The sequence below is a fragment of the Numida meleagris genome, chromosome 7, assembly GCF_002078875.1.
Source record: "Numida meleagris isolate 19003 breed g44 Domestic line chromosome 7, NumMel1.0, whole genome shotgun sequence".
NCBI lineage: Eukaryota > Metazoa > Chordata > Aves > Galliformes > Numididae > Numida > Numida meleagris.
In genome coordinates this window covers 20,711,874-20,734,703 of record NC_034415.1, presented here as the reverse complement: position 1 = coordinate 20,734,703, position 22,830 = coordinate 20,711,874, and the positions used below count along the sequence as shown (strand labels likewise).

The window sequence follows — 22,830 nt, the reverse complement described above, 5'->3', positions numbered from 1 at the left end:
CTGGCAAGTAAGAGACACTATCAGCAAGAGGCAGTCTTCCTTCCAGTCCATACCTCAGCACACAGACCCCCTACCAGATCCATCACCTTGCCCCCCCCCCCCCACCCAGTTCCCCTGAAACCTTGACAGCACTAGGCTCGCCCAAAGCAGCCCTGGACTCTCTGCTCCACAGCCTTGAAAAGCCACAAACATTTTATGACCTAAAACCAAACACCAAACAAGATGAGAACAGATTGCCTTTACACAAATAAGGTTTTAATGAGGTAAGTCAGGGACAGGGGAGCTGCACATGGACAGACCAAGAAGAAAATAAATAAATTCCATATAAATAAGATGCATAAATAATCCCACCTGGCAGAGACTGCCTTGAAACAGGAAACCTGCCCTTAGCTTACAGCCATACAAGGGCTTCTTGAGGCAAGCCCACAGATCCCTTCCCCCTGCCCTCTACCAAACCTCAAGTTGTACCAGACAATTCAAAACTGGGGGGCAGCTGGAGCCCAGCTCAGCCCCCTCCCTAGTGTAGGGGTTGTGGAATGGCACAGGCCAACCCATGCAGCCCCGGCAGGGCAGGCATCGCCCTACACTCCTGTCAGTCCCTCAGAGGGTACCTTCTCTACCCCACAGCACCGAGCCTTGAGCTCGTGGCCATGCAGAGGGAAAGACAGTGACTGGCCACAGCCAGGGAGCAGCATGGATGTCCAGACTTGCTGCCAGAGCCACATCCACATGTCTTAGATCTGAGTCCAACTGAGCACCACAACACCTCCCATCCCATGGGAGGGCAAGAGGAGACCCTCTACGTCCTGAGAAGGTCTCCAAAGCCCCGCGCTAGGCATCAGCCCACTCCTGGAGGAGCTTGAGGATGTATCGGAGGCAGTGCTGGAGCTCAGGTGAGCAGCCCAGCTCCTGAATGCTGCACAGCTTGTAGGTGTAGGAGTTGCGCTCCCGGTTGATGTAGGTGACAAGGCAGGAATGGTCAGGCTTGCTGATGATTACCTTGGTGTGGTCATTGTAGAAGTTCACCTGGGAGACAGGTGGGGCTTGGTTTAGCTCACATCTCCCGCAGCACAGCTCCGTCCCAGCTCCCACCACACTTCCTGCCTCAACCCGCTTCTCCTCCCCAGCCTGCCCAGGAGCAGCCCCACAGCAGGAATGTGCTGGCACTGGGGCAGCTGACCAGCGTCATGCCTCCTAGGGGACTGGATGGGCTATGACACCAGAGAAGAATCCCACACCCACAGATGGGTCTCTGTATTCAGGGTGTGGTGGTCAAGATCTAACCCAGCGCAGGAGTTCCCTGCTGGCTTCCTCGCCATAGGGGTTGGGGCATCCCTACTGTACATACCTGGAGGGTGCCATTGCTAAAAAGCATAAGCAAGGCCTGGTCAGTCTTCACCCACTGCAGGAGGAGCAGGGCTGGCTGTCCAAGGTCATCTATGCTAGGCAAGTCACCTCCCTTAGAGAGAAAGGTCTGCATAAGCCATTGGTCCCACACTGCTACCAGAGTATACATGGCCAAATCACAGCAAACACCCACTGGGGTCTGTGCTAGAAGGACACAGCCCCCTGGGAGCCCACCTGGCCATACCCACATGGCACAATCATGGGTCAGTGTCCAGCCCAGCATCCCAGCACTCACCTTCATGAGATGCTGCTCCATATAGGATGCAAAATAGCGCAAGACACTCATCTGTCCACGTAGCTGCTCAGGGACAGCAGACACAGGGAATGCAAAGTGCTTGCTGTTGGTTGGGTTGTAATGCACTGTCCTAGTGGAGAGCAGGACATGAGTTTCAGGGCCACTCAGCACCAAACCACCCTTTTGCACACCCTCCCCTTGTCTCCTCCTACCCACAGGGGGACTGCTTACTTGTGGTTGGGGGACAGCATCATGTGCGTGCCGTTGTTGAAGAGGACCCCAATGCTGTGGTTGGAGAGCTGGTACCCGAAGCCATACTTGTTGGAGTAGTCCACCCACTTGCTTACCCAGACAAACTGTTCATGCCGGGCCAGGGAAGCTGGGTTTCTCTCCGCTGGTAGAGAAGAGCAAAGTGAGCAGAGCAGGCAACCCCTCCTCAGCTCCCTGTCCTAGGGTCAGGTTGTATTTGGGGTACCCAAAGCAGCACCCATGCCTGCATCCCACCAGCCCAGCAGGTTTACCTGGGGGCATGCAGGAGAGGCAGGTGCGCAGGAGCTGCACAGCAGACTCGATGATTGCAGAAGTGGTGATGCAGTCTTCAAAGGCTGCAGGAGGGAAGATAACAGGCTGTGAGTCAGCTGGCCCCGCTATCAGTCGGAGGAGGGCGGCAGGAAGCCTATGCTGAGACAGGGAGGAGCTGCTCACCCTCACAGCTGCTGGCCATGGTCCCACGGACAGAGGGGGATGTGGACTTGCGGGACATCTCCTCCACCAGCGTCTCCACATGGCTGGAGCCAGCACTGCGGCAGGACACAGGGGTGGCCTGGGGGGGAAACCGATGTTAGCACCATGCTGCTGGCCCCCTCCAGGAGGAGTGTGCAGGGACTCGGGGCTGCTCTCACCTCATTCACCTCCACCACCTTGCAGCTCATCTGCCTGCAGATGGATGTCTTCACCAGCCCAGTGACCAGCTTGGAGATGTCATCCTTGTCTTCCAGAGAGCCCTTCTTGGCTGAGGAGAGAGCACACTGTGAGTGTATCACAGGGAATAGGGACATCTGGGCCACCCCTCCCAATAGCTCAGCCCATGGGGTGACGATGGTGTCAGGCTACTGTCTCCCATTTTCACTTCCCCATTCTCATGGGGCACAGGCTGCCCAGGAGGAACTGCCCCATGGATTGCAGCACAGCATCTGCTTGCTGTGTGCACACCCCAGCAGGCCACCAGCACCGGAAGGGCAGGGACAAGCCAGCAGGTGCTGACCCTGGCTAAGGGGACATAGAGACCCTCCCAAGCCTCTCCAGAGAACAGGACATATATCTCCATGGGTAAAATGGTCACCTGGAGGCTCCTGAATGCACTCACCCTTGGGTTTCTTCTTCCTAAAGAGCGTCTTGGTGACTTTAGCAAACAGACTCTTGGCTGGGTTGGGGGCACACAGCTCTGGAGCCATCACGCAGCTGCTGGGAGGGAGCTTCTCGGGTGTGTAACCCTGCAGGGAGGTCATGGCAGAGGGTTGATTTCCATAGCCCACGTGAAGCAGCTGCCCCATGCTGACTGCAGCCCTCCTGACAGCAGCTTGCATTTCCGACCAGCCTTGGCTCCAGGCCTGGCACTGGGTATCAGCCCTACGGGATTTCCTATGGGATAGGGCAGCAGGGAGCACAGCAGATCCCTCAAATCCTCCGCTGGCATTTGGGCAGCACAGCAGTTGCTTTCTTTCTAAGAAGGCACCCAAGGACTTCACCCCACACTCCGTGCCAGCAACAGCCCAGCCTCAAAGCCTCATCCCACCCAGGGCAGGCTCACAGCAGGACTCCTCCATACTCACCTTGAAGAACTCGTGGTCCAAGATCTCATCAAGAGTGAGGCGGTCCTGGGGGTTGCGCTTGAGGATGCCAGCAATGAGGTGCCTGGCGGGCAGCGAGAGGAAGGTGGGCAGGATGTAGTCCACTTGCTTGATGTACCTATAGGTCTCCTTCAGGTCCAGGGTCTCGAAGGGAGGGTTTCCACACAGCAAGGTGTACCTGGGAGGGGACACACGTGCCACTGTCATCCTCCCCCTGGGTTTGTGACTCAGCAGCACTCGGAGCGAGGTGAGGAAATTACCGGTGTTCAGCCACCACACCTGGCTGGGAGCGCTACTTCCAGCCCAGGCACATCCGGCCACGCTTCCTCCTAGCGACTGTTTGGGGCAACAGGCGAGGAACATGGGGGATGGGGACAGCTCTGGTGCCCTGCCCCCCCCGTGAGAAGCCATGCAGGAAGCCTGCGGGCTGCAAGGGGCTCGAATCGCTGAGGTGATCGTTCCCCATACAAACAAGCCAGCAGCTGCCGCCAACCACCAATACTTTCCGTTGTTTATGACACTCGGAGTGTGACGAACACCTCGCAGCAGCTCAGCACAGCACAGCCTGCTGCCTGCAGCTCTCAGCCCCCAAGCACTGTCACAAAGCAGGGTCCTCTCCTCCCTCTGCCTTTTGGCAAGGGGCAAAATGCCATGGGACTTCCTCCTCAGGGCACCCCAGAGCCCCGCCTGCCCCCTCCCCATGCACTTACATGACACAGCCCAGCGACCACACGTCCGACTCGGGGCCGTGCCCCTGCCGCAACAGCACCTCAGGGGCCAGGTAGTTGGGGGTCCCACATATTGTCCTGAGGGCAGACACTGGGTTAAGAGCATGCTCTTATCCTCCCACTTCCCTGGGTGGGAGATCCAGCTGGCAGCCGGTTTCCAGCCCCCCACCCCCAACTTTGAACTCCCCCCAGGCTCCCAGGGCTCAGCAGCAGCTGCTCACAGCAAGCTGCTGGGAATAACTTGTCCTAGACACAGCAAGGAACAGGGCCTTTGTGTCCCAGCCTGTGCACCCGGCCAGCACAATGGCCATAGCGAGCGCATTGTTCTCCCTGCAGGCACGCTCTGGAGGAGCCACAAAGCCCCCAGCCCCCTCTCCTTGTCTGCAGCTGGGGCCCTGAGGCTGCCCCCACTCCATAACCCAGGGAGCCATAGGAAGACGACAGAAGGCCCAGACTTACTTTTTCTTCTGGTCAGAGGCATCCTGGTACGCAGCCAGCCCAAAGTCTCCCACTTTCAGCTCCATGTTCTCATTGATGAAGAAGTTGCCTGCAAGACAAAGGGCGATGCATCACTGCTGGTCCCTTCAGGGCAGCCTCACACCACTATATCTCAGCCATGCCACTCACCCAACTTGAGGTCCCGGTGCAGGATGCCCTTGAGATGGAGGTATTTGAGGCCTGAGATGATTTGTTTGAGGTAATAGCGCACTTCGGGCTCCAGCAGAGTGTGGCGAGCCTTCCAGATGTGGGCCAGTGACTGTGGGAGGAAAGAAGGCAGAGTGGTGATGGGGCTGCGTGCACAGAGCTGGCAGGGGCAGTTCTTTCAAGAATTGCACAAAGTCACTGTGCTGGGATCACTGTACTCCTTACGAGGTTGAAGCTGCTCAGCACCACCAGGGGACTCCCTAGATTTATGGGGGCCACACCAGGGCTCCAGGCCACCAACAGGCAGGTTAAGGAGAACTCACAGCCTGTGGTGTCCCCGGTGCCACAGAGAAACACACAGTGCAACCGGGTGGCGTTGGCTCAGATGGGTGATGGAGTGGGGAAGAAGCAGAGCACTAACATGGCACCTGAGGACCCAGAGCATGGGGGCTGCCCCAGCCCTCACCTTCCGACTGCAGTGCTCCAGGAAGATGTAGATGCTCTCTGCATCCTCAAAGTAGTGGGAGAACTTGACAATGTGCTTGTGGTGCAGGTCTCGGTGCAGCTCGATCTCATTGGTGATCTAGAAGGAAGCAGCAGATGTGAGCAATGCAGGGCACCCTGGCACACTCCCAGCTCTTCACCGGCACCGACACCCACCTTCTCCCGCTGGTGGGGTTTAGCCACCCGGCTGTGAGGGATGACCTTCACGGCATAGGTTTTGTTGCTGGAGAGGTCCGTCATCTCATAACATCGTGCAAAGCCGCCCTGCAAGGGGAGAGGTGCACAGGGACGGGTGAGAGGCAGCCTTCCTTCTCCTCGCTGCTGGGTCACCCACTAAGATCTGAACTGCGATGCTCTCAAATAGGGATTTTTCTCAACCCAGTTCCTGTAAAACCTCCGCGGCGTTTGTGCTCCCACCACCGCCAAACTCCGGAGTCTTTCCCAGTGACGGCTCACGCGGAAAGCCCTACGCGGGGCAGGGGGAGCGGAGGCCATCGAGAGCGGCACGCCGGAGACAGGTTTTTCCTGCCGTGATGTCAGCCCCGAATCTGCACACTCAGCTGCCGGGCCGGGAACAAGCAGCCGCCTCCCACACATGATTCGCAGCGGGAGGAGAAGTTGCGTGTGCCGCAGCGGCCCTGGGAAGCAGGCTGGGAACCGGCGGCCCACGCACGGCCCCGCGGGGCGACCCGAAACCGATGTGCGCTGCGATAGATAAGCGGGGGCCGGCCTGGCTGAGCCACCGCTCCCGGAGCTCTGAAACGGAGTGGCCTCGCTCGGCCCTCTCTCTCCGAACCGGGCGGTAGCTCCCGGTTCCCGGCCGCATCGAATCGCGGCACATCCCCCCACGACCCCCTCCCCGATCGGTACCTTTCCCAGCAGGCGGCCCTTGCAGTAGGAGCGGCCGGAGAGCGGGTCGGTGACGATGCGGGTGGGCTCGGCCGGCCGGGCCGGCGGCGGCGGCGCCGGGGTGGGAGCGGGCTGTGCGGGGAGGCAGGTGGCGAGGAGCGGGGGGAAGAGGCCGGCGTGCTCCATGGCGCGGCTCCGAGGCTGCCCCTCCGCCACCGCCGCGCCCCGTACACGTGGTCCCACCGCCACCGCGCGCTGTCGTTACCGCGCCGGGGATCCCGCCCGGCCTTATCAATGGGCGCGATTACATCACCCGCTCGGCCACGCCCCCTCCGCCCTGACCAGGCCACGCCCCCGCCGCGTTCTTAAAGGGGCAGCGGCACGGAACGAGGTGGGCGGTGCGTGGAGCCTTCTCATGCGCAGTCGGGTGGGATTACAGAGCCATGTGTAGGCATCCAAAAGGGTCTTGACTTCTTGGATACATCCGCCAGAGCCCCTCATGCTGTCCCATGGGCTGGGAGAGGGGTCACAGCCCCACCCCCCAAGGAAGGGCACTGGAGACACAGAGGACAGTGGAGGAGGGGGTGGGCTGTGCAGCCACACTGTCCCTTGGGCACACATCCTTCTGGTATGCTTTGCCCTGGCCTGTATGCAGCCCTGTGTGCCATCGGCCTTCAGACTGTCCTCTGTGACCGCACACGGGCCAGTCCAGGATGGGGGACACCCATCCTCACCCCCTAGCTCTTGGGCACCATAGGCCCAAGTTTGGCAGTGCTGACCCCGTGCACACTGGTGACTGTCAGGGCAGTGTGTCACCGAGGTGTTATTCTGTAATGGCCCTGAGGAGGACACATCCCTGTGTCACCCAGAATAGACTAAGGAGGAATGTGGGGCAGCAGGAGTGGCCAGAAACCTGTGTACCCTCCATTCTGGGCCAGCAGTGTTGCAAAAGCCCCTGTAAAGCAGATCCTGCTGTCCTCCCCCTGCTCAGGGGAGCCGTGTGCAAGTCCCTCGTGCTATGCCTCAGTTTCCCCTCTGCTTCCTTGAGGCAGCTCAGGGCTCCACTCACTAATGCTTGTGCTCCCAAACATGCTGAGGATTTGGCATGAGCACCTCTGCGCAACCAGCACGCTAGCTACATCCTTCAGGGTGCTGCATGCAGGCCGAGCAAACCCGCTGCGGGGGGGAGAGCTGAAGGGATACAGATCTGCTCACTTTTCTCTCAGGTTTCAACCTTTCGCAGAGGAAACGCGCACCCACGCTCTGCCTGGCAGCAAACACAGGTTCTCCCTTTGGGGAAACAGATGGTTTCCACCAGGGCCCCAGGGCTCCCCGTGTGCGGTGGCGTCACGGGGCACCTCTGGTTTTCCGATGGAGGCCCCAGCACGGGGCTCCCCAGGCAGAGCCCTTGGTGGCAGCGCGTGGGCGGGGGCACCCGGGGGTGCAGGGAGGCCCCAGGGACCTGCAGGGATCGACCACAGGGTCACCTGCTGAGAGCCACAGCTCCAGGTGGGCTCAGGGACACGAGTGGGTGTCCACCACCCACCATGGATGGATGGAGCTCAGGAGCTGCTCCTCCTCCTGCAGCTCAGCCCTGCGTGATGCATGAGAGCAGCAGAGCACTGCAGATGGGCGTTTTGCCATGTGGATAGGAGGAGAGCATGGTGTAATGGCAGCAGCCTGGAAAAGGGGAGCTCTGGGGCCATCTCTCTGCTAACTGCAGCTGTTTGGTTGGAGATACAGGGAGAACAGAGCTGGTCTCTCTGGAGAGGGGTATGGTGGAATGAGGACAGGCACCCGGTGCAAGTTGCATCAAGAAGAATTCCATCTGGATGTTAGGAAATGGTTTTGTTTCACTTGAGCATAGTGTCTTCACCCGGTCTGGCACCACCCTTGTCCCTCACCAAGGACACCACTGATGATGCTCAGTGGCAGCAGGAGCTTGAAAGCCAAAACATGTGGCTGATGCACAGTGCACCAGGGTCTAGGTAGGAACCTGAAAGAGGGGAGCTCCCCAGGGTGTGTGATCTTCTCAGGAGCGGGGTTTTCTTCTTCCCTTGTCCCTCTCACCCTACAGACCGTGGGGCTGCAGCTGCTGAGGAGGAAGGGGAGGTGATGGAGCTGGGGAAGGAAGCAGGGTGAGTTGTTGGGGGCGTGCAGAGGGGAAGCTGCAAATCCTTCCTGCAGGGAGGTGTAAAAGGGCCCAGATCCCTCCAGATTAAGGAAGCACTTGGGTCTGGGGTGTGCAAAACGTGGCCCAAACAGGGCTGAGGTGCAGCACCCCTATATCTCCCCGTAAGGAGCCCTGTGCCGGAAGGGTGTCCCTTTGGTCCCTGTCCCACAAACACATCCACCTGCAGCGGGGCTGGGGGCTGCACCCCACACACAGGTGGGCACCGGATGGGCCGGGTCCTGTCCCCCTCCCTGGGAGAAAGGGATTGGACAGAGCCCTGTCTCACAGGGACTGAGGGTATGGAAGGGGCTGGTGGGGCACATAGCCTGTGGGGACGGGGAGAGGTTGGAGAGGGCTCTGCAGAGGGGATGGATGGGGAGGGATGTTTGGGTATGGGATTTTTGGGGTGAGAGAGAGGGTGGATGGGATATAAGAGGCGGAGGGGTGGCACGGTGCTACCGGAGGGCTCGCAGCGTGTAGGAGCCCAGAGAGGGGACGGAGCAGAGGGGCCGAACGCCGAGCACGGCTGGGCAGGGCCCGGGGCCGGTCGGGTTCCGGCGGGGCCCCCCCCGCCGCGAGGCGGAGCCGGGCGGCGGCGGTGCGGCGTCGGGGAGCGCGGAGCGGCCGGGGGAGCATGGGGCGGGCGGCGGCAGGTGAGGGCGGCGGCCGTGGGGCGGGGGGACCGAGTAACGGGAGGGAGCGGGGCGACGGGGCGGGGACGGAGGTGCGGGGACAGAATGCGGGGACGGGCGGTGGACCGCTTCCCGTGCTGGTCCCGCAGTGGGGTGCCCATCTCCTGTGCCCTCCCGCAGGCACCGTGCCCCTAATATGGGGCGGCCTCCTGCTCGCTGCCAGCCTCGCCCTGGAGCCGGCACCAGAGAGCTGCAACTGCACCCACCCCGTGGACTTCCAGGCGTTCCGCACAGCTCCGCTCGCCGAGAGCTGCTGCCTCAACTTCACCGGATCCAATGTCACCCAGCTGGACTGGGAAGCGCTGGTGGCGGTGCAGGGGCTGCGCCAGCTCTACCTCTCACACTGTGGCATCACAGCCATCAGCAACGCCCAGGGAGTCCCCCCAGCCTTGGAGGTCTTGCACTTAAGTCACAACCTGTTGGAGTGCCTCCCCGATGGCTTTCTGGAAGATGCCCCTAATTTGAAGGTCCTCTATTTGGATGGGAACCGGCTCCGGGAGCTGCCCACATCCTTCCTAAAAGCTTCCACCCAGCTCCAGGAGCTCCACTTGGGGTTCAATGCACTGACCTCCCTTCCCCCCAGCCTCCTGCATCCATCCCTGCTGCAGCTGCAGCTCTCCAACAACAGCTGGGAGTGCAGCTGTGCTCTGCTGGGTGCCCTGCAGGGCATGCCCAGCCTGCCCTCCCCGCTCACCTGCCATACACCAGAGCGGCACCGTGGTGCAGAGCTGCAGAGCATCCCACGGGACGAGCTGTGCCAGCAGCACAGCCTCACCGCCCTCTTCATCTGCCTGCCTCCGCTCCTCATCCTCGCAGCCATCACCTGCTGCTTCTTCAGAAGGAAGAGGAAAACCAACTACAGCCTTGGGAGCAGCCACACCGCCCCAGCGGAGAGGGGCAACGTGCCCGTGTGCCCCGAGCCACACCGCTATGTCCCCTATGAGCCAACCACTGCCCCCTCCAAGAGCGAGGGGAAGGTGCTGCGGGGCAGCCGGGTGCTGCTGCAGCCCCCCGAGGAGAGCAGCAGGGACCTCTACGAGGAGGTGGAGATCCATGTGGGATCCCATGTGCCAACCCACGAAGGGCAGCGGGACAGCCCTGAGGCAGAGGGGGATGCGGTGAGTGTCACCGATGTGCTGAAGGACTCTGCTGACCGGGAGAAGATCTACATGAACCAATCGACCGACTATTACAACCTGGTGCCCGGCATCGAGCTGGAGGACTCGGACAACCTGGAGTATGAGAACATCGAGCTGCACTGATGGGTGGCTGGGCTGGGATTTGGGATCTGGCTAGGACACACCGGTGGCTGTGGATGGGGGAGGCAGAGACCAATCTGCCATGGCTTGCACTGGCTGTTTGCAGAGCTGCACCCGCAAACTGCCACCCGTTCTGCTACACTCCCCCACGTGTGTCCTGTGCTTGCACTAGGCAGGGCTCTGGGGGTTTGCCATGGGCTGATGGCGTACAGGGACACCAGGCACCCAGGGAGAGGAGGTGGGGCTGTTCCGTCTGTACAACAGCACTGTGTGTGCCAGACCCTCTGAGCAGGACCTCTGTCCTCTTTGCAGCCAGCTGCATCCAGCACCGACCTGCTGCTCCCCAGCCCACAGATGATGGGACCCAGGGACAAGAAATGAGGTTTGCCTGCGGGGTCCCACATGGGCAGCCTGGAGCAGCCCTGCCTGCTCCCCCAGCATGCCCCACTGTGCCCGCTGCATTGCATGTGTGCACGCACGCTTGTGTGAGCACTGAGCACGGGTGGGCTTGACTGGGGCCACCTTAGCAAAGTGCTCATGGGGTGCAGCCTTCCCTCCCCTGGAGAAGCCAATGCAAAATAAATCATTTGTACTCCTGGCAGTGTGGCTGCACCCTGTCTCTTGATTTGGGGCAGTGGGTGCCGACCCGTAGGACCAAGCCTGTGATTTACAGCCCAGTGGTGGAGGCTGCGGGCACGGTGCTTGGGTCAGGAGGGGCTGTGGGGGCTGTAAATTATCTCCATTATCTCCAGCCACGGGTGTCCCAGCCCTGCTGCAGCTTCGTGTCCTATACCCGTGCCACAGCAGTACCAGAAGTGCAGGGGCAGCAGAGGGATGTACGAGGGACATTTCTTGCACTGGAGGCCCACAGTTCCATGGCCAGAAGCAACACAGGCTGGGCTGGGCCCTGTGCCAGGCAGGAAGGGAGCCGGGCAGGGCGGGACACGACATTATGGCCAGCAAAGGAAGCGGCGTTTCCTGCCCGGCTCAGCCCACGATGGGACGGAGCTGCCGACCACTGGTACCAGTGCAGACAGAGGACGAGGACGAGGACAGAACGGTCTCACTGCATGCCCTGCTGTTCCTTGCATATGGTTCCCAGTGGTTTTTGACCCACTGGGATTTGCCTTTCCAGCTCCCTGCCTCTAGCCGTCCTTTCGCCTCCTAAGGGGAACATTCCAACACACCCCGCTGTGCACCATGCTTCCCAGCACTGGCACCAGCAACTCCCACCGACATCTCCGGTCATAGCGAGGTGTGGCTGAGCCTCAGTTCCCTGTTCCTTGCCTGTGACAGCCCCAATCCATCACCGGAGGGGTGATGGGTCCACGCTGGGGTATTTAGGGGAAGTCACGGACACGGGTAGGGATGGGCAGAGGCTGCAGAGCGATCTGGCTGATGGGCACCGGTGCTTTGTGTGGGAGCGAGTGTGCGTCCTGGCCAGCAGCAGGGACACTGCTCCCCCCCGGGCAGTGAGATAAGGGTGCTCCTGCCCCGAGCAGTGGGGCTGTGCTGCCATGACCGTCTCCTACACGCTGAAAGTCGCCAACTCCCGTTTTGGGGGCTTCTCCAAGCTGCTTTTCCGTTGGAAGGGCAGCATCTACAAGCTGCTCTACAAGGAGTTCATCGTCTTTGTGGTGCTGTACGCGCTGCTCAGCATCATCTACCGGTGAGTGGGTTGTGTCGCTCCTTATGCCCTCAGTGTCACCTGTGCGGGGCCACGTCTGGGGCTGGGGAAGTGTAGGGGGTCCATCAGTCATGGTCCATTAGTCCTCAAGGGACTCCCCCAGGGAGGGTTGGGGTGGGACCCCACATGGAGAAGAGGACACAGGCTATGGCTTTTTGTGGGGCTCTGGGGCAGCCCCACTGCTCACCGCTGACCCTGCTCCATGTCTGCTGCAGGCGGCTGCTGACCGAGGAGCAGAAACGTCTCTACACCAAAGTGGCTCAGTACTGCAACCGCTCCACGGACCTCATCCCTATGTCCTTCGTCCTAGGTATGGGTCCCTCTTCTGCTCCCCCAGTGTGGGGCTGCCCCTGGATGCGGCTGGAGGAGTCCTGGGAGTGGCACTCAGTTCCTGGAGCCACCCTTGTCCTTGGGGATACCAATGGGATGATCATCCAATCCAACCCCCTCCACCCCACCATGCCCACTGACCACATCCCTCAGTGCCACATCCCCACGTTTCTTGAACACCTCCAGGGACAGTGACACCACCACCTCCCTGGGCAGCCTGTGCCGGTGCCCGACCACTCTTTTGGAGAAGAAATTTTTCCTGATATCCAACCTGACAGAGTTGGGGATGTCCCCATCTCCATCCCTGGGGAGAGCAACCCTAGAAATTCAATGGGTCCCTTGAAATGGGTTCATCCTCACCTGGACCCAATCACTCAGAGCCTCCAATGGAACATCTCTCTGCAGGCTTTTATGTCACCCTGATCGTGAATCGGTGGTGGGCGCAGTACACCAGCATCCCGCTGCCCGACCAGCTCATGTGTGTCATCTCCAGCAATGTCCATGGCAAGGATGAGCGGGGTCGGATCCTGCGGCGCACCCTGGTGCGCTACGCCAACCTGTCGGCCGTCCTCATCCTGCGCTCCGTCAGCACCAGGGTGCTCAAGCGCTTCCCCACCATGGACCATGTGGTGGAAGCTGGTGAGGGGTGACAGACCCCAGGATGATGGGGTGGGAGAGCTGGGGACCTTGGAGGTGTCACTCTGGGGGAGTTTGCAGTAGAGATGCCCCACTAGTACACATCCCCAGCCCCATGGAGGCGGCACCCAACCATGGTGTGAAGAGCTTATTTCCCTACATAGGCATTCATCCCCAAAGACACCTATGTCCTCTCTGCTCACCCACGTCCCTCATGGCTGTAGGTTCCATACAGGTGCAGATTCCCATTGGGACCATCCCCAAAATGATGTCCCCCAAAGGTCCCTTTCCCTTGATCATGGGATCCACGGTTCTGAGCCTCTGCCTTGCTACAGGCTTCATGACGCAGGATGAGCGCAAGCAGTTTGAGAGCCTGTACTCGGACTTCAACAAGTACTGGATCCCCTGCGTCTGGTTCACCAACCTGGCGGCCCAGGCACGGCGCGACGGCCGCATCCGTGATGATGTTGCCCTACGTCTGCTGATGGATGTGAGTTGGCATCAGGTATGCAAGGGGCTGAGAACTATGGGGGATAGGGAAAAACCCATCCGTGCCTCCTTGCCAGGAGCTGAACCTGTTCCGGGCCAAGTGCAGCATGCTGTTCCACTACGACTGGATCAGCATCCCGCTGGTGTACACGCAGGTGGGTGACCCCAGCCCTGCAGCAATGTGTTGGAGCACGGGGCACTGCTGGGATCATCCCCCTTCACTATCACCTTCTGTCCCCATGTTCCCCATGCAGGTGGTCACCATTGCTGTGTACTCCTTCTTTGCCTTCTGCCTCATTGGGCGGCAGTTCCTGGAGCCGCTGGAGCCAGGGCAGGAGGGGGACCTGGATATGTACATCCCCCTCTCTACCCTCCTGCAGTTCTTCTTCTATGCTGGCTGGCTGAAGGTGAGATGCAGCCACGTGGCTGAGATGTGCCTTATGGGGTTCCTGGCCCAGGGCATGGCACCAGCCTTGCTGGCAGCCCTTGGGGCACGTTACAGCAGGGCATCGGGCAGATGGGACACGGAACACCGGTCTGCATGTTTCAAGTTTCATGATTTGGTGGACATGGTGGTGATGGGTCAGCAGCTGGTCTGGACGATCTTAGTGGTCTTTTCCAACCTGAATGATTCTATGATTATGTTCTGTGATTCTATGTGGACCGAAGGATGGAGAGCTCTGTGGGAAGGTGCCCCTGTCCCTGTCCCTGTGTCACCTGTCCCCTCCCTCCCCAGGTTGCAGAGCAGATCATTAACCCTTTTGGGGAAGATGATGATGACTTTGAGACCAATAAGTTGATAGACAGAAACCTGCAGGTGGGTCCTACCCTGGGCTGTTGTTGGGTTGGGTGGGCATGGGGACACCCAGCAAGGTGCCAGTGGGACCTGTCCATTGTCCCTGCCATGCCTAGGTGTCCCTGCTGTCGGTGGATGACATGTACCAGAACCTGCCACCGGCCACCAAGGACAAGTACTGGAATGAGTCCACAGCTCAGCCCCCCTACACCATAGCCACCGCCGCCGAGACACTGAAGCCCTCCTTCCTGGGCTCCACCTTTGACATGCGGTGAGTGCATGGGATGCCCCAATGGGGACATGGGGGGAGTCCCTACCACCAACCTGGCAGGTCCAGTGAGGACCTTGGGGACACATGGCCATCCTAATCACCCTGCCATGCCCCTCAGCATGACCGAGGACATGGAGCAGAGCCAGCCAGTGGATGCCTCGCCGAACATGGCCCGCATGCAGACCCCGCTGCTCAGCCGCTTCCTCGCCGCCGCATCCCCTGCCATCAGCATCAAAAATTTTGGTCGAGGCGGTCGAGCCACTCCCCACCTGCGGCGTGCCCGGGGGGACAGCACCGTCCTCTGCGAGGACCCTGAGGCCGTCAGCCGCATCGAGGAGGAGGAGACGGAAGATGAGGAGAGCCAGACGGGCAGACCCTGCTCCCCAAAGGCCTCCGAAAGGCAGAAGGAGCTGCCGCTGATCCAGGTGGAGGCACCATCCAGAGAGAGCATCGAAGTTGAGCAGCCAGGGGCCAGGGAGCCATGAGGAGGTGGGAGAGCCCTGTCCCCATGCAACCCTGGCCCCCCCTGGCCAGAAGTAGGGCCTCACCACTCCTGAACCAGGTTTGTCCCCAGGGTGGTGGGAGGTGCTGATGGATTGGGGTGATGGCGCTGCTCGCAGCTGGCCAGGCACACTGCCTGCTGCCAACGGGACAGCCCAAGCACTGAGCCAGGACAGACAAAGGTGTTCAGCACCACAGTGGGGTGTCCCCTTGACATTAATAAAGCTCTTGCCAACCTTGGCTTTGAGGATGTTTGTTGTTACCTCCAGCAGTGAGGGGCAGGGACATCAATTGCATCCTGAAAGTGGGTGAATTCCATCCCATGTGCTGTCACCGCCATGTCTGCAGGGCTTCAGACCAGGTGACACAGCCACGTGCTTCAAAGCAAAAGGTGCTTTCAGCCTCTTCAGGTGGATTCCCACACCCAGAGGTGTTCTCCCTGATTATATCAGCAGGGTTGCTAAAAATCTCCTTTTTAAAGAACTCACCCAGAATTAGACCAGGCCTGACAAAGGCACTGGCACTCACGACCCTATCCGAGTTCATGCAGTATAACCCAGCACCTATCTGGCTCAGCACATTGCATGCTGACAGTAAATCACCGCGCACAGCCATGCCAGGAGCCATGTCTCCCGCCTCCCAGCTGCACGAGGCCCTGTGCCCGTGTCACCGTGGGGACTGGCGGTGCCACACACCCTGGCTAGCTGCCACCCTGCCCCGTTCCCATGTCCCTGCAGCACGGCAATGGGTGCCGGCTCCGTTCCCACGGGCTGTCACCTTTGGCAGCAGTGACAGCGAGGCTGCCCATTGATGGATCAGTTGTAATCCTGCCCATCGTGGACAGGTTTACAGCTCCTGCCTTTACCCTAAAACTCATCTCAGTTTCTCCCTCTGTACAAAGTCCCCCAGGAACTCCCTGAATCCTGTTTGCTCTCCGCAGAGGGTGAGTGGCTCAAGGCAAACGCGGAGGAAGCTGCTGTGACGCATCTCTCCCAAACGCCCTTTATCGCACCCGCCCCACCTCTCTGCAAAACGCGTTGCTAGAAAGCAGGGAAAGTTTACATGGGATCACTATGGAGAAAGAATGTGCTTGTGCAAACATCACGCCCAGCCAGGGCCTGCGCTGAGACTCCGAAGTGCCCGTTTCACCCTTGTAGTGAGCACAGAGCTGGGCTGCAGGGCAGCGGTACCACTGGCTGATGGTTGGTGTCCCTATCCACGATGCTGATCCACCCCAGCCCCTGGCAGCAAAGCAGGATGAATCCCGGCAGCTCGGGCCATCCGTGGCCGCTAGCACCACCTGCTGTCTGCTGCCAGGGCAGAGCACCACAGAAAAACCTGTACGAGCATTATTTGCGAGGCAGGTGGCCCTCACCGAAGGGCTGGAGCTCAGCACCTTACCCAGGGAAGGAATGCAAGGGCTGCCCGATGGAAAGAGGCACCACGATCAGGTCGCACACTTCATTTGCTACAGCTCTGCTGGGGGCAAGCTGAGCACAGACTGCTCCAGCTGAGATTTAAGCGCGAGGTTTGGGCTGCAGCCAGTTTCCATCTCATCAGAGCATTCCCATGAATAAATGAGCCTTTTGTGGGCATGTGCAAGTAGGTCAGGTATGCAGAGCATGCACTTAGCAGTAGGCACCAGGTGTGTGAACATTCAGCCTGCCCCTACCTGCCCAGAGCACTCGGGAACTAGAAGCCTGGATGCTACAGTGACTTTGTGAAGTTATTTGTCACCAGATGCCTCCAAACATGTGGAAAAAGCTCCGCATCTCTCTAATCCTGCCATAAGTGACAACGTAAAAAGCTGGCACTTGTACCCAGCTTTCGAAAGGGGCAGGCCACAAAGAGAGCCCGGCCCTTCTGCTAGAAGGGATTTCTCTTGCACCAGAACAAGACCAGGAGGTCAGGGAAAGACCAGCCAGTCACTGCCAGTGCAGATACTTAGCCAATAGCTGGCTTAGAACAAGATACCGGACCTTGAAAGTGAGTGTGCAACCAGGCAGAAAGCACTGAGCCACGGCAAACAGGGCTGCTGGTGCCAACCAGAGGATGGACAACAGGTAGGAGGTAGCAGCTGCAGGGGCCAGGGCTGACATCTGCTTTCAGCCAGATGCAGTCTAGCAAATGCCATGCTGCAGCTCTGAAGCTGCTAGGTGGGCATCCTTCTCCTGAGGCAGCTGGGCACAAGGTCCCCGGTGCAGTGCTTACCTAAGGTACCACAGGGAGAAGGGCAACACGTGCCCTCCCAGACCCACTCTGCTCCCAAGAAGCCAAAACTCCAGCAGGAATGGAGATCTGCACCTTCCCTCCGCAGTCATATTTTTTAGCACTGGAAATCTGCCACTTGAGCTTCCTCACATCTCCTTTAATTATTCTTGCAAAGATATTTGTAGAAAAACATCTCCAGAAGTTGCCAATGTCAAGTTTTTGGCACCAGGATGAGGCAGCTGTTGATCCTTGCTGACAGCTCTTCCACATCCACTCGGTTCACGAAGTCACTGCTGCAGAACCCAGCAAGACGTTTTAATCAACAGCAAGCAGGCTCAGAGTTTGCCTCAAGACAGAAAAGCACTCGGTGATGCCAGGAGAGCCTTCTTGCTTTCACATTTTACAGGCATAAGGAGCTACCCAAGCCCCCCTCCACACATAAATAAGCACACGACCCATTTATTATGGAGACTCGCGCGTTTATTGGTTCTTTCAGTAGAACAGTTGATTTTCATTTGCCTTTTCTGGCCTTGATCTTCCTCAGGTAGAATTCTAATTCCTTGCCTTCCAACACATAGCCATCAGCTCGGCCACACTGTCCAGGCCTGGAGGCAATGCAGGCTGCAAGGAGAAGTCATCCAGTTAAGTTAAATAATCCTCTATAGCATATACACAAATTGAAGGACACATTACTCGCAGTCTCCATGCAAAAGCATGAATGAGTATGGATTGGTAACTGATACCAGCTTACGTGCTGGCTTAAGTACCTCCCCCGAGACACCTTGCTCTTGAACCTGCTCTGCTGGACTACACCCACAATGAAGTCCTCTTCAGATCTCCAAACAGTCATCCCTCAAATTCAGTAGCAGAACTGGACAAAGGTCTCATCACCAGAAGACTTCAAAACACTAAACTATTCACAACAAAACTTGAAACTGGTAAGCTGTTAATTACATGCTGAGCTTTTCCTGTAACACAGTACACCCACAGGCCTTTGCTCATTTTGTGGATCTCAAGCCCCATCGTTTCCCTCAAGGCTAAAAAGGCAGGTTTACTAGCTGTGACTCACAGTGCTTCAGCTACAGAAACATTTTACATTCCTGCCAGGACTGGGCTATCTCCAGATAAAGTATAAGAACAGTTACTCTTAACACCCAGAAGATACACCTGCAGACAGATAGGGAGAACTCTCCCACTGCTTTCACCTTGCAGTTAGCTTTATCACAGCTTGTAGACAGAACTTGACATGATCCCAGGAGCAAGAACAGTATCTGTTCAGGCACTGTTTGTGTCCTGACTCCCTCATCCCCACCTACATTAACGCTCCCAGGGACTCACCCAGTAGCTTTCCTTGCTGGAACTGCTCCTCAAGAATACTGGCTATCTTGGCATTTTTCTTTCTCTCGTCATATTTTTTCTGGATCTTCTTTGAACGCTTCTTGTTCAAGATTTCTTCCTCCTCAGGTGTCTAAAAACAAGCCCATACGTAAAGACAAGGTCAGCATAAACTGAAGACAAGGTTAAGTACATGGTCACTTCTTGCAAGAGCAGGTCTTCACTGAAAAGAGAAGGATTTTTTTGTTTTAAGTACTGTAAGTCCCAAGTCACATAACTCGAGGCACAAATACTTCAACTTCACAGAATCAGGTGCTGCTTTTCACTTGTGAGGTCAAGACATTAAACACTACTGACTGGAGCCACTGCTGACGACAAAGGACAGTGCCCTGAGGAAACACGCTCCAGACAGATGAAACTGCAAAGGCTTCCTCTATTAGTTATTCCCACCCCCCCCCAAAAAAGTGAATACTCTCCTTCTCCAGACATGAGAGCACTCTGGTGTGGTGCAAGTCCTGGCAAACAAGTTAGAAGCTCTCTCCACACTCTGAACTGCACGGTGGTGAGCTAACGAGGGCTTTATTTTTAATACAGTGAGACAACCTCAAGCTGAATACTGCACATAGTTGTTCAATTATGAATCTGGGGTTTGGATCTTGAAATTTGAGGCAATGAGTCTGGATAAAGAAACTTTAAAAGACTTAAAAGCAAGTAGAAGTTTAGTTAGTAATACACGAGCTTTTAAATCAGAGGGTTTTAAATCCTTAGCACAAGGACCTGACTGCAAAGTCTTCCTCAGCATCACAAGTGTCATCGCTCTCCCTTCAGTAGCAGAACTGGACAGAAGTATCATCATTAGAAGACAGATCTACAGGCAGGCCCTTGTGCACAACCAAGTGCCATGTCTCAGAGATAACTCTGTGGTCCTGAAAGCTCCGTTAACAGAACCTGACTTATCCTGGGAACTGATGGGAAGGTAGCCCACATGACCAATGCTATCACTGTCGGGAACCCAATCAATTCTGGCAGGTGCTGTTCACTCATTATAGCTAGCTGCCAAGAAACTGAGCAATCCCAGGCATACATACCAGTTTGGCACCCTTCTTGCGTCCAAGGGGCAAGGCATAGTGGGCTTCATACCACTGCCGGTACGGCGTGCTGTCAACAAGAACAATGCAGTTCTTCACCAGGGTCTTTGTCCGCACCAGTTCGTTGTTGGAAGCGTTGTAGACAACATCAATGATTCTGGTCTTGCGAGTGCAGCCTTTCAAAAGAAGAGCATGAATTCAAACCTACAGGAATCAGACAACTGAGAGTACACTCTGCAGCATGTCATCTCATGCATACCCTAAATCCATCTCACATCACCCCCTCAAATGTCCTCCAGTCTCCCTGGCACTGACTTTAATTTAGCTGACATTTATCTTTTTTATTCCATCAATCCAAATTTCTGCTGCTAGAATGGAAGTCTGTATGTGGAAAAAGATTCATCCTAGATGAGAAACTGAAACCTGTGGCGTTGAAGGAACTCATCTCTAAGACGACTAAATAATGCTGAAAAGCAGATTCCTGGACTGGAAGATACCTTAGCAGATGCCAACCAACACCACACAGAGGGCTCAATCCTGTACAAGCTTCCTACAGTTACTGAAATAAGCTGAGCTGAATGCAGCATGGAATGGAAGCCATTTTGACAGGATGAAAGGTTCTGAATAAACTGAGAGGAAGCTGAGGTTTTCACTCTTTGTGGCCCACCTGAAGCATTCAGCATTTAGCTAGTACATTTAGCAGCTGTCAGCCCTGAAGACATTTGCACACAAAGGACAGGAAAAAGACAGGTTTTCCTCTCTTCACTCATGTACCTCATGAGTGTTCTGCAAGGTGCGCTCATCCCCCTAATTTCTGCGATACTGCCTATGAATGACAGTGCTTTTCAGTTTAGACAAAGCTCTGCCATCGCTAAGAAACTGTGCATTCCCTTGCACAGAGCTACTCAACATTGAATAAAAGCTTGTCAATAAACTGGTCAGCACACAAGCTGCATTTATGAAGACCTATGGGTATTCTGGTTTTTTTTTACCCCACAGTAATTCCCCCACCCCAGTAAGCAGGCAGTATAAGCACGCCCCTCAGTGTAACTATGACACTCCAATCACTGTGAACCCAGCAGACATTCATGTCTTCCAAGGCCACATAAGGTCAAAGTTATCATCACCATGCGTACTGCTTCAGAGCCAATTCTGCAAAATGCAGTGTGTTCAAATCCAGCCTAGAACTCTATACTTGCTCCATCACCCCTCTACTCTGTTAGCGGTTCCGGAGACCGCCACAGCTGTAAAAAAGCATTCCAATCGCATCAGACTGATGATGTACTTACATTCAGAGCCCCAGGAGAAGTTGCCAACATCCAATCGAAGGGCACGGTATTTCTTATTACCACCACGAACCCTCACTGTATGGATTCGGCGTGGGCCAATCTACAGACAGAAACAAAAATCAGCGTTGCTGGTGTCAGTACGTGGCACAGCACGTGCAGGGGCCCAGCCAAGTCCTAAGCTGAAGGCAACGTGGTCAGTGTAACTATGACAAACCCCAGCATCGGCAGATACAGTAAACAACCAAAACGGTTTGTTGCATCTACCTAAGGTGAAAATTTCATCACTCCCATTGCCTCTTATTGCTAAAACGCATCATGGATTTTCATAAATAAAAATGCCACCTTCTAAGGAAACAGCGACAGGTGCTCAGCCACCAGTGTATCTTTCAGCCCGTAACACTACAAGGACCAGCAAACCGTGTCTGAAAAACAACTGACTGTCCTCCAGCAATCACCCACCTTAGTGTTGGCAGGAGGCCGCCCCAGCTCATACTTCCTCTTCTTGTGGTAGGGCTTCCTCTTGCCCCCAGTCTTGCGACGCTTATGCCAGTTGTCCCTGGAGATACCTGAACAGAGGGAGCAGCGTGGTCAGAGCATGGCACGGACCCCACCTGGCTACAGCAGGGAACAGCTCTGAGTCCTCAGCTCTCCAAGGTTGGCATCCGCACAGTGCACTCAGCTTTATGCAGCAGTCAGAGAAGCTTCATCATTGAGACTCAGAGGCACCCCGACCTCTTCCAGCACAGCTCCACAGAGCAGACTGCCTCGACCCACCAGGTCTGCAGGGCTCCCTAGTCCCCTTTGGGTTGCAGCCCCCCAACTTACCTTACAGCCTCAGTAAGAAGCATCTCATGTCAATCAACTAAGTTCGTAAAAACATTGGCTTTAAAACACCGACTGAATCTGGCAAGGCATGCTAGGAAAAAAACCTCTATGCCACCAAACTACAAGGCCCCTATAGTAAACGACACACCTCAACCCATCCTGCTCCCAGCCAGGCTGCAGAGCGCCCTGCAGACACTCAGCCCGAACCCCATCACCCCGCAAATCCATCCCATCTCCTGGGGGGAGACCCTATACAGCCCACAAACAACGCATCGTTGCGAGTGAGCTCCACGTTGAGGCCCGGCGGGGCCGCCGCCGCCGCCGCCCCCCCACTCCCGGACGCCATGTTGAGCCTGGGCACCCTTCTCCCGCCCGCTGCACGGCGCCGCCGCGGCCCTTCCCAAAGGCAAACAGCAGAGGAGAACAACGCTTCCCACCACCACCACTCGGGATGGGACAGGGGCAGGCAGCGGCAGCGCAACGAGCGGATGGCGACGGATGACAACCAGGCCCAGCAGCAACCCCACTCACCCATGGCGCAGCACTGGCGCAAAGAGGCGGCGCAAAGGATCACGGGGCGGTTTGCCGCCGCAAATTCTCGCGATGCCGTGACGTCATCGCGCCACCACCACGGGCGGGCGCCGTTGCCGGGAGACGCGGTAGCGACAGGAACGCGGAAGCGGGCGGGCCTAGCTACAGCCGTTATTAACATATGGCTCCGGAATTTACATACCCAGCGTGCACAGCGGCGGCGCGACACTGACAGCGCTGCGCTTCGCTGCCGGTCCCGCGGGGCCGCTCGGGGCTGTGTGGGGCCGGGAGCGGGGCGCGGTGGTGCGGGGACGGGATTAGGCCAAGAAAAGCGGGGAGCGAAGGGATCACCGCGTGCTAGCGGTGGCGGGCGGGCAGGGGGACCAGGGCCGGGAAAGTGATGGGTTATACTCTGGTTTCTCTTCAGATCGTATAAATCTTTCGCCTTTTACTAAAGATTTCCGTGGAGAGGAACAAGCACGAGTGTCGTGGAATTTTT

The 22,830-nt window shown here is 57.3% G+C and overlaps 4 protein-coding genes across 5 annotated transcripts; 2 read left to right on the top strand and 2 right to left on the bottom strand.

Moving 5' to 3' along the window:
- PLK3 (polo like kinase 3) lies at positions 234-6,496 on the bottom strand. The gene is made up of 15 exons (XM_021404945.1): positions 6,240-6,496; positions 5,526-5,633; positions 5,332-5,448; positions 4,848-4,977; positions 4,680-4,767; positions 4,203-4,298; positions 3,475-3,670; positions 3,009-3,135; positions 2,545-2,654; positions 2,348-2,465; positions 2,164-2,247; positions 1,874-2,036; positions 1,643-1,772; positions 1,349-1,459; positions 234-1,026 (listed from the first exon to the last, which is right to left on the bottom strand). Exons 1-15 carry the CDS (start codon positions 6,402-6,404, stop codon positions 832-834), a joined length of 1,938 nt encoding a protein of 645 aa, XP_021260620.1. The 5' UTR covers positions 6,405-6,496; the 3' UTR covers positions 234-831.
- On the top strand, positions 8,987-10,943 carry LOC110402615 (SLIT and NTRK-like protein 5). The gene is made up of 2 exons (XM_021404948.1): positions 8,987-9,044; positions 9,204-10,943. The coding sequence occupies exons 1-2, from the start codon at positions 9,026-9,028 to the stop codon at positions 10,343-10,345; spliced, it is 1,161 nt and encodes a 386-aa protein (XP_021260623.1). The 5' UTR covers positions 8,987-9,025; the 3' UTR covers positions 10,346-10,943.
- BEST4 (bestrophin 4) lies at positions 11,094-15,292 on the top strand. 2 transcript variants are annotated; one of them, XM_021404947.1, is made up of 9 exons: positions 11,094-12,011; positions 12,245-12,339; positions 12,765-12,998; positions 13,331-13,485; positions 13,562-13,639; positions 13,739-13,891; positions 14,221-14,301; positions 14,397-14,551; positions 14,670-15,292. In XM_021404947.1, the coding sequence occupies exons 1-9, from the start codon at positions 11,860-11,862 to the stop codon at positions 15,034-15,036; spliced, it is 1,470 nt and encodes a 489-aa protein (XP_021260622.1). In that variant the 5' UTR covers positions 11,094-11,859; the 3' UTR covers positions 15,037-15,292. The 2 variants fall into 2 exon arrangements, with proteins under 2 accessions (XP_021260622.1, XP_021260621.1); XM_021404946.1 differs by having other exon boundaries at positions 13,562-13,891.
- Positions 17,722-22,527, bottom strand: RPS8 (ribosomal protein S8). The gene is made up of 6 exons (XM_021404949.1): positions 22,332-22,527; positions 21,435-21,541; positions 20,976-21,075; positions 19,687-19,862; positions 18,602-18,731; positions 17,722-17,884 (listed from the first exon to the last, which is right to left on the bottom strand). The coding sequence occupies exons 1-6, from the start codon at positions 22,510-22,512 to the stop codon at positions 17,775-17,777; spliced, it is 804 nt and encodes a 267-aa protein (XP_021260624.1). The 5' UTR covers positions 22,513-22,527; the 3' UTR covers positions 17,722-17,774.

What these genes read in the sequence shown, in the direction of transcription:
- RPS8 (XM_021404949.1), bottom strand. Translation starts at nt 22,512, where the DNA reads ATGTTAATAACGGCTGTAGCTAGGCCCGCCCGCTTCCGCGTTCCTGTC. An exon ending in GCGCCAGTGCTGCGCCATGG is followed by an intron (nt 21,542 to 22,331) that starts GTGAGTGGGGTT and finishes CCCTCTGTTCAG; the next exon opens with GTATCTCCAGGGACAACTGG. An exon ending in CTTCTCCTGGGGCTCTGAAT is followed by an intron (nt 19,863 to 20,975) that starts GTAAGTACATCA and finishes TTCTTTTGAAAG; the next exon opens with GCTGCACTCGCAAGACCAGA.
- PLK3 (XM_021404945.1), bottom strand. Translation starts at nt 6,404, where the DNA reads ATGGAGCACGCCGGCCTCTTCCCCCCGCTCCTCGCCACCTGCCTCCCC. An exon ending in GCCTCTGACCAGAAGAAAAA is followed by an intron (nt 4,299 to 4,679) that starts GTAAGTCTGGGC and finishes GTCTGCCCTCAG; the next exon opens with GACAATATGTGGGACCCCCA. An exon ending in TGGACCACGAGTTCTTCAAG is followed by an intron (nt 3,136 to 3,474) that starts GTGAGTATGGAG and finishes ACCTCCCTGCAG; the next exon opens with GGTTACACACCCGAGAAGCT.
- BEST4 (XM_021404946.1), top strand. Translation starts at nt 11,860, where the DNA reads ATGACCGTCTCCTACACGCTGAAAGTCGCCAACTCCCGTTTTGGGGGC. An exon ending in CCCTATGTCCTTCGTCCTAG is followed by an intron (nt 12,340 to 12,764) that starts GTATGGGTCCCT and finishes ATCTCTCTGCAG; the next exon opens with GCTTTTATGTCACCCTGATC. An exon ending in GGCTCCACCTTTGACATGCG is followed by an intron (nt 14,552 to 14,669) that starts GTGAGTGCATGG and finishes CATGCCCCTCAG; the next exon opens with CATGACCGAGGACATGGAGC.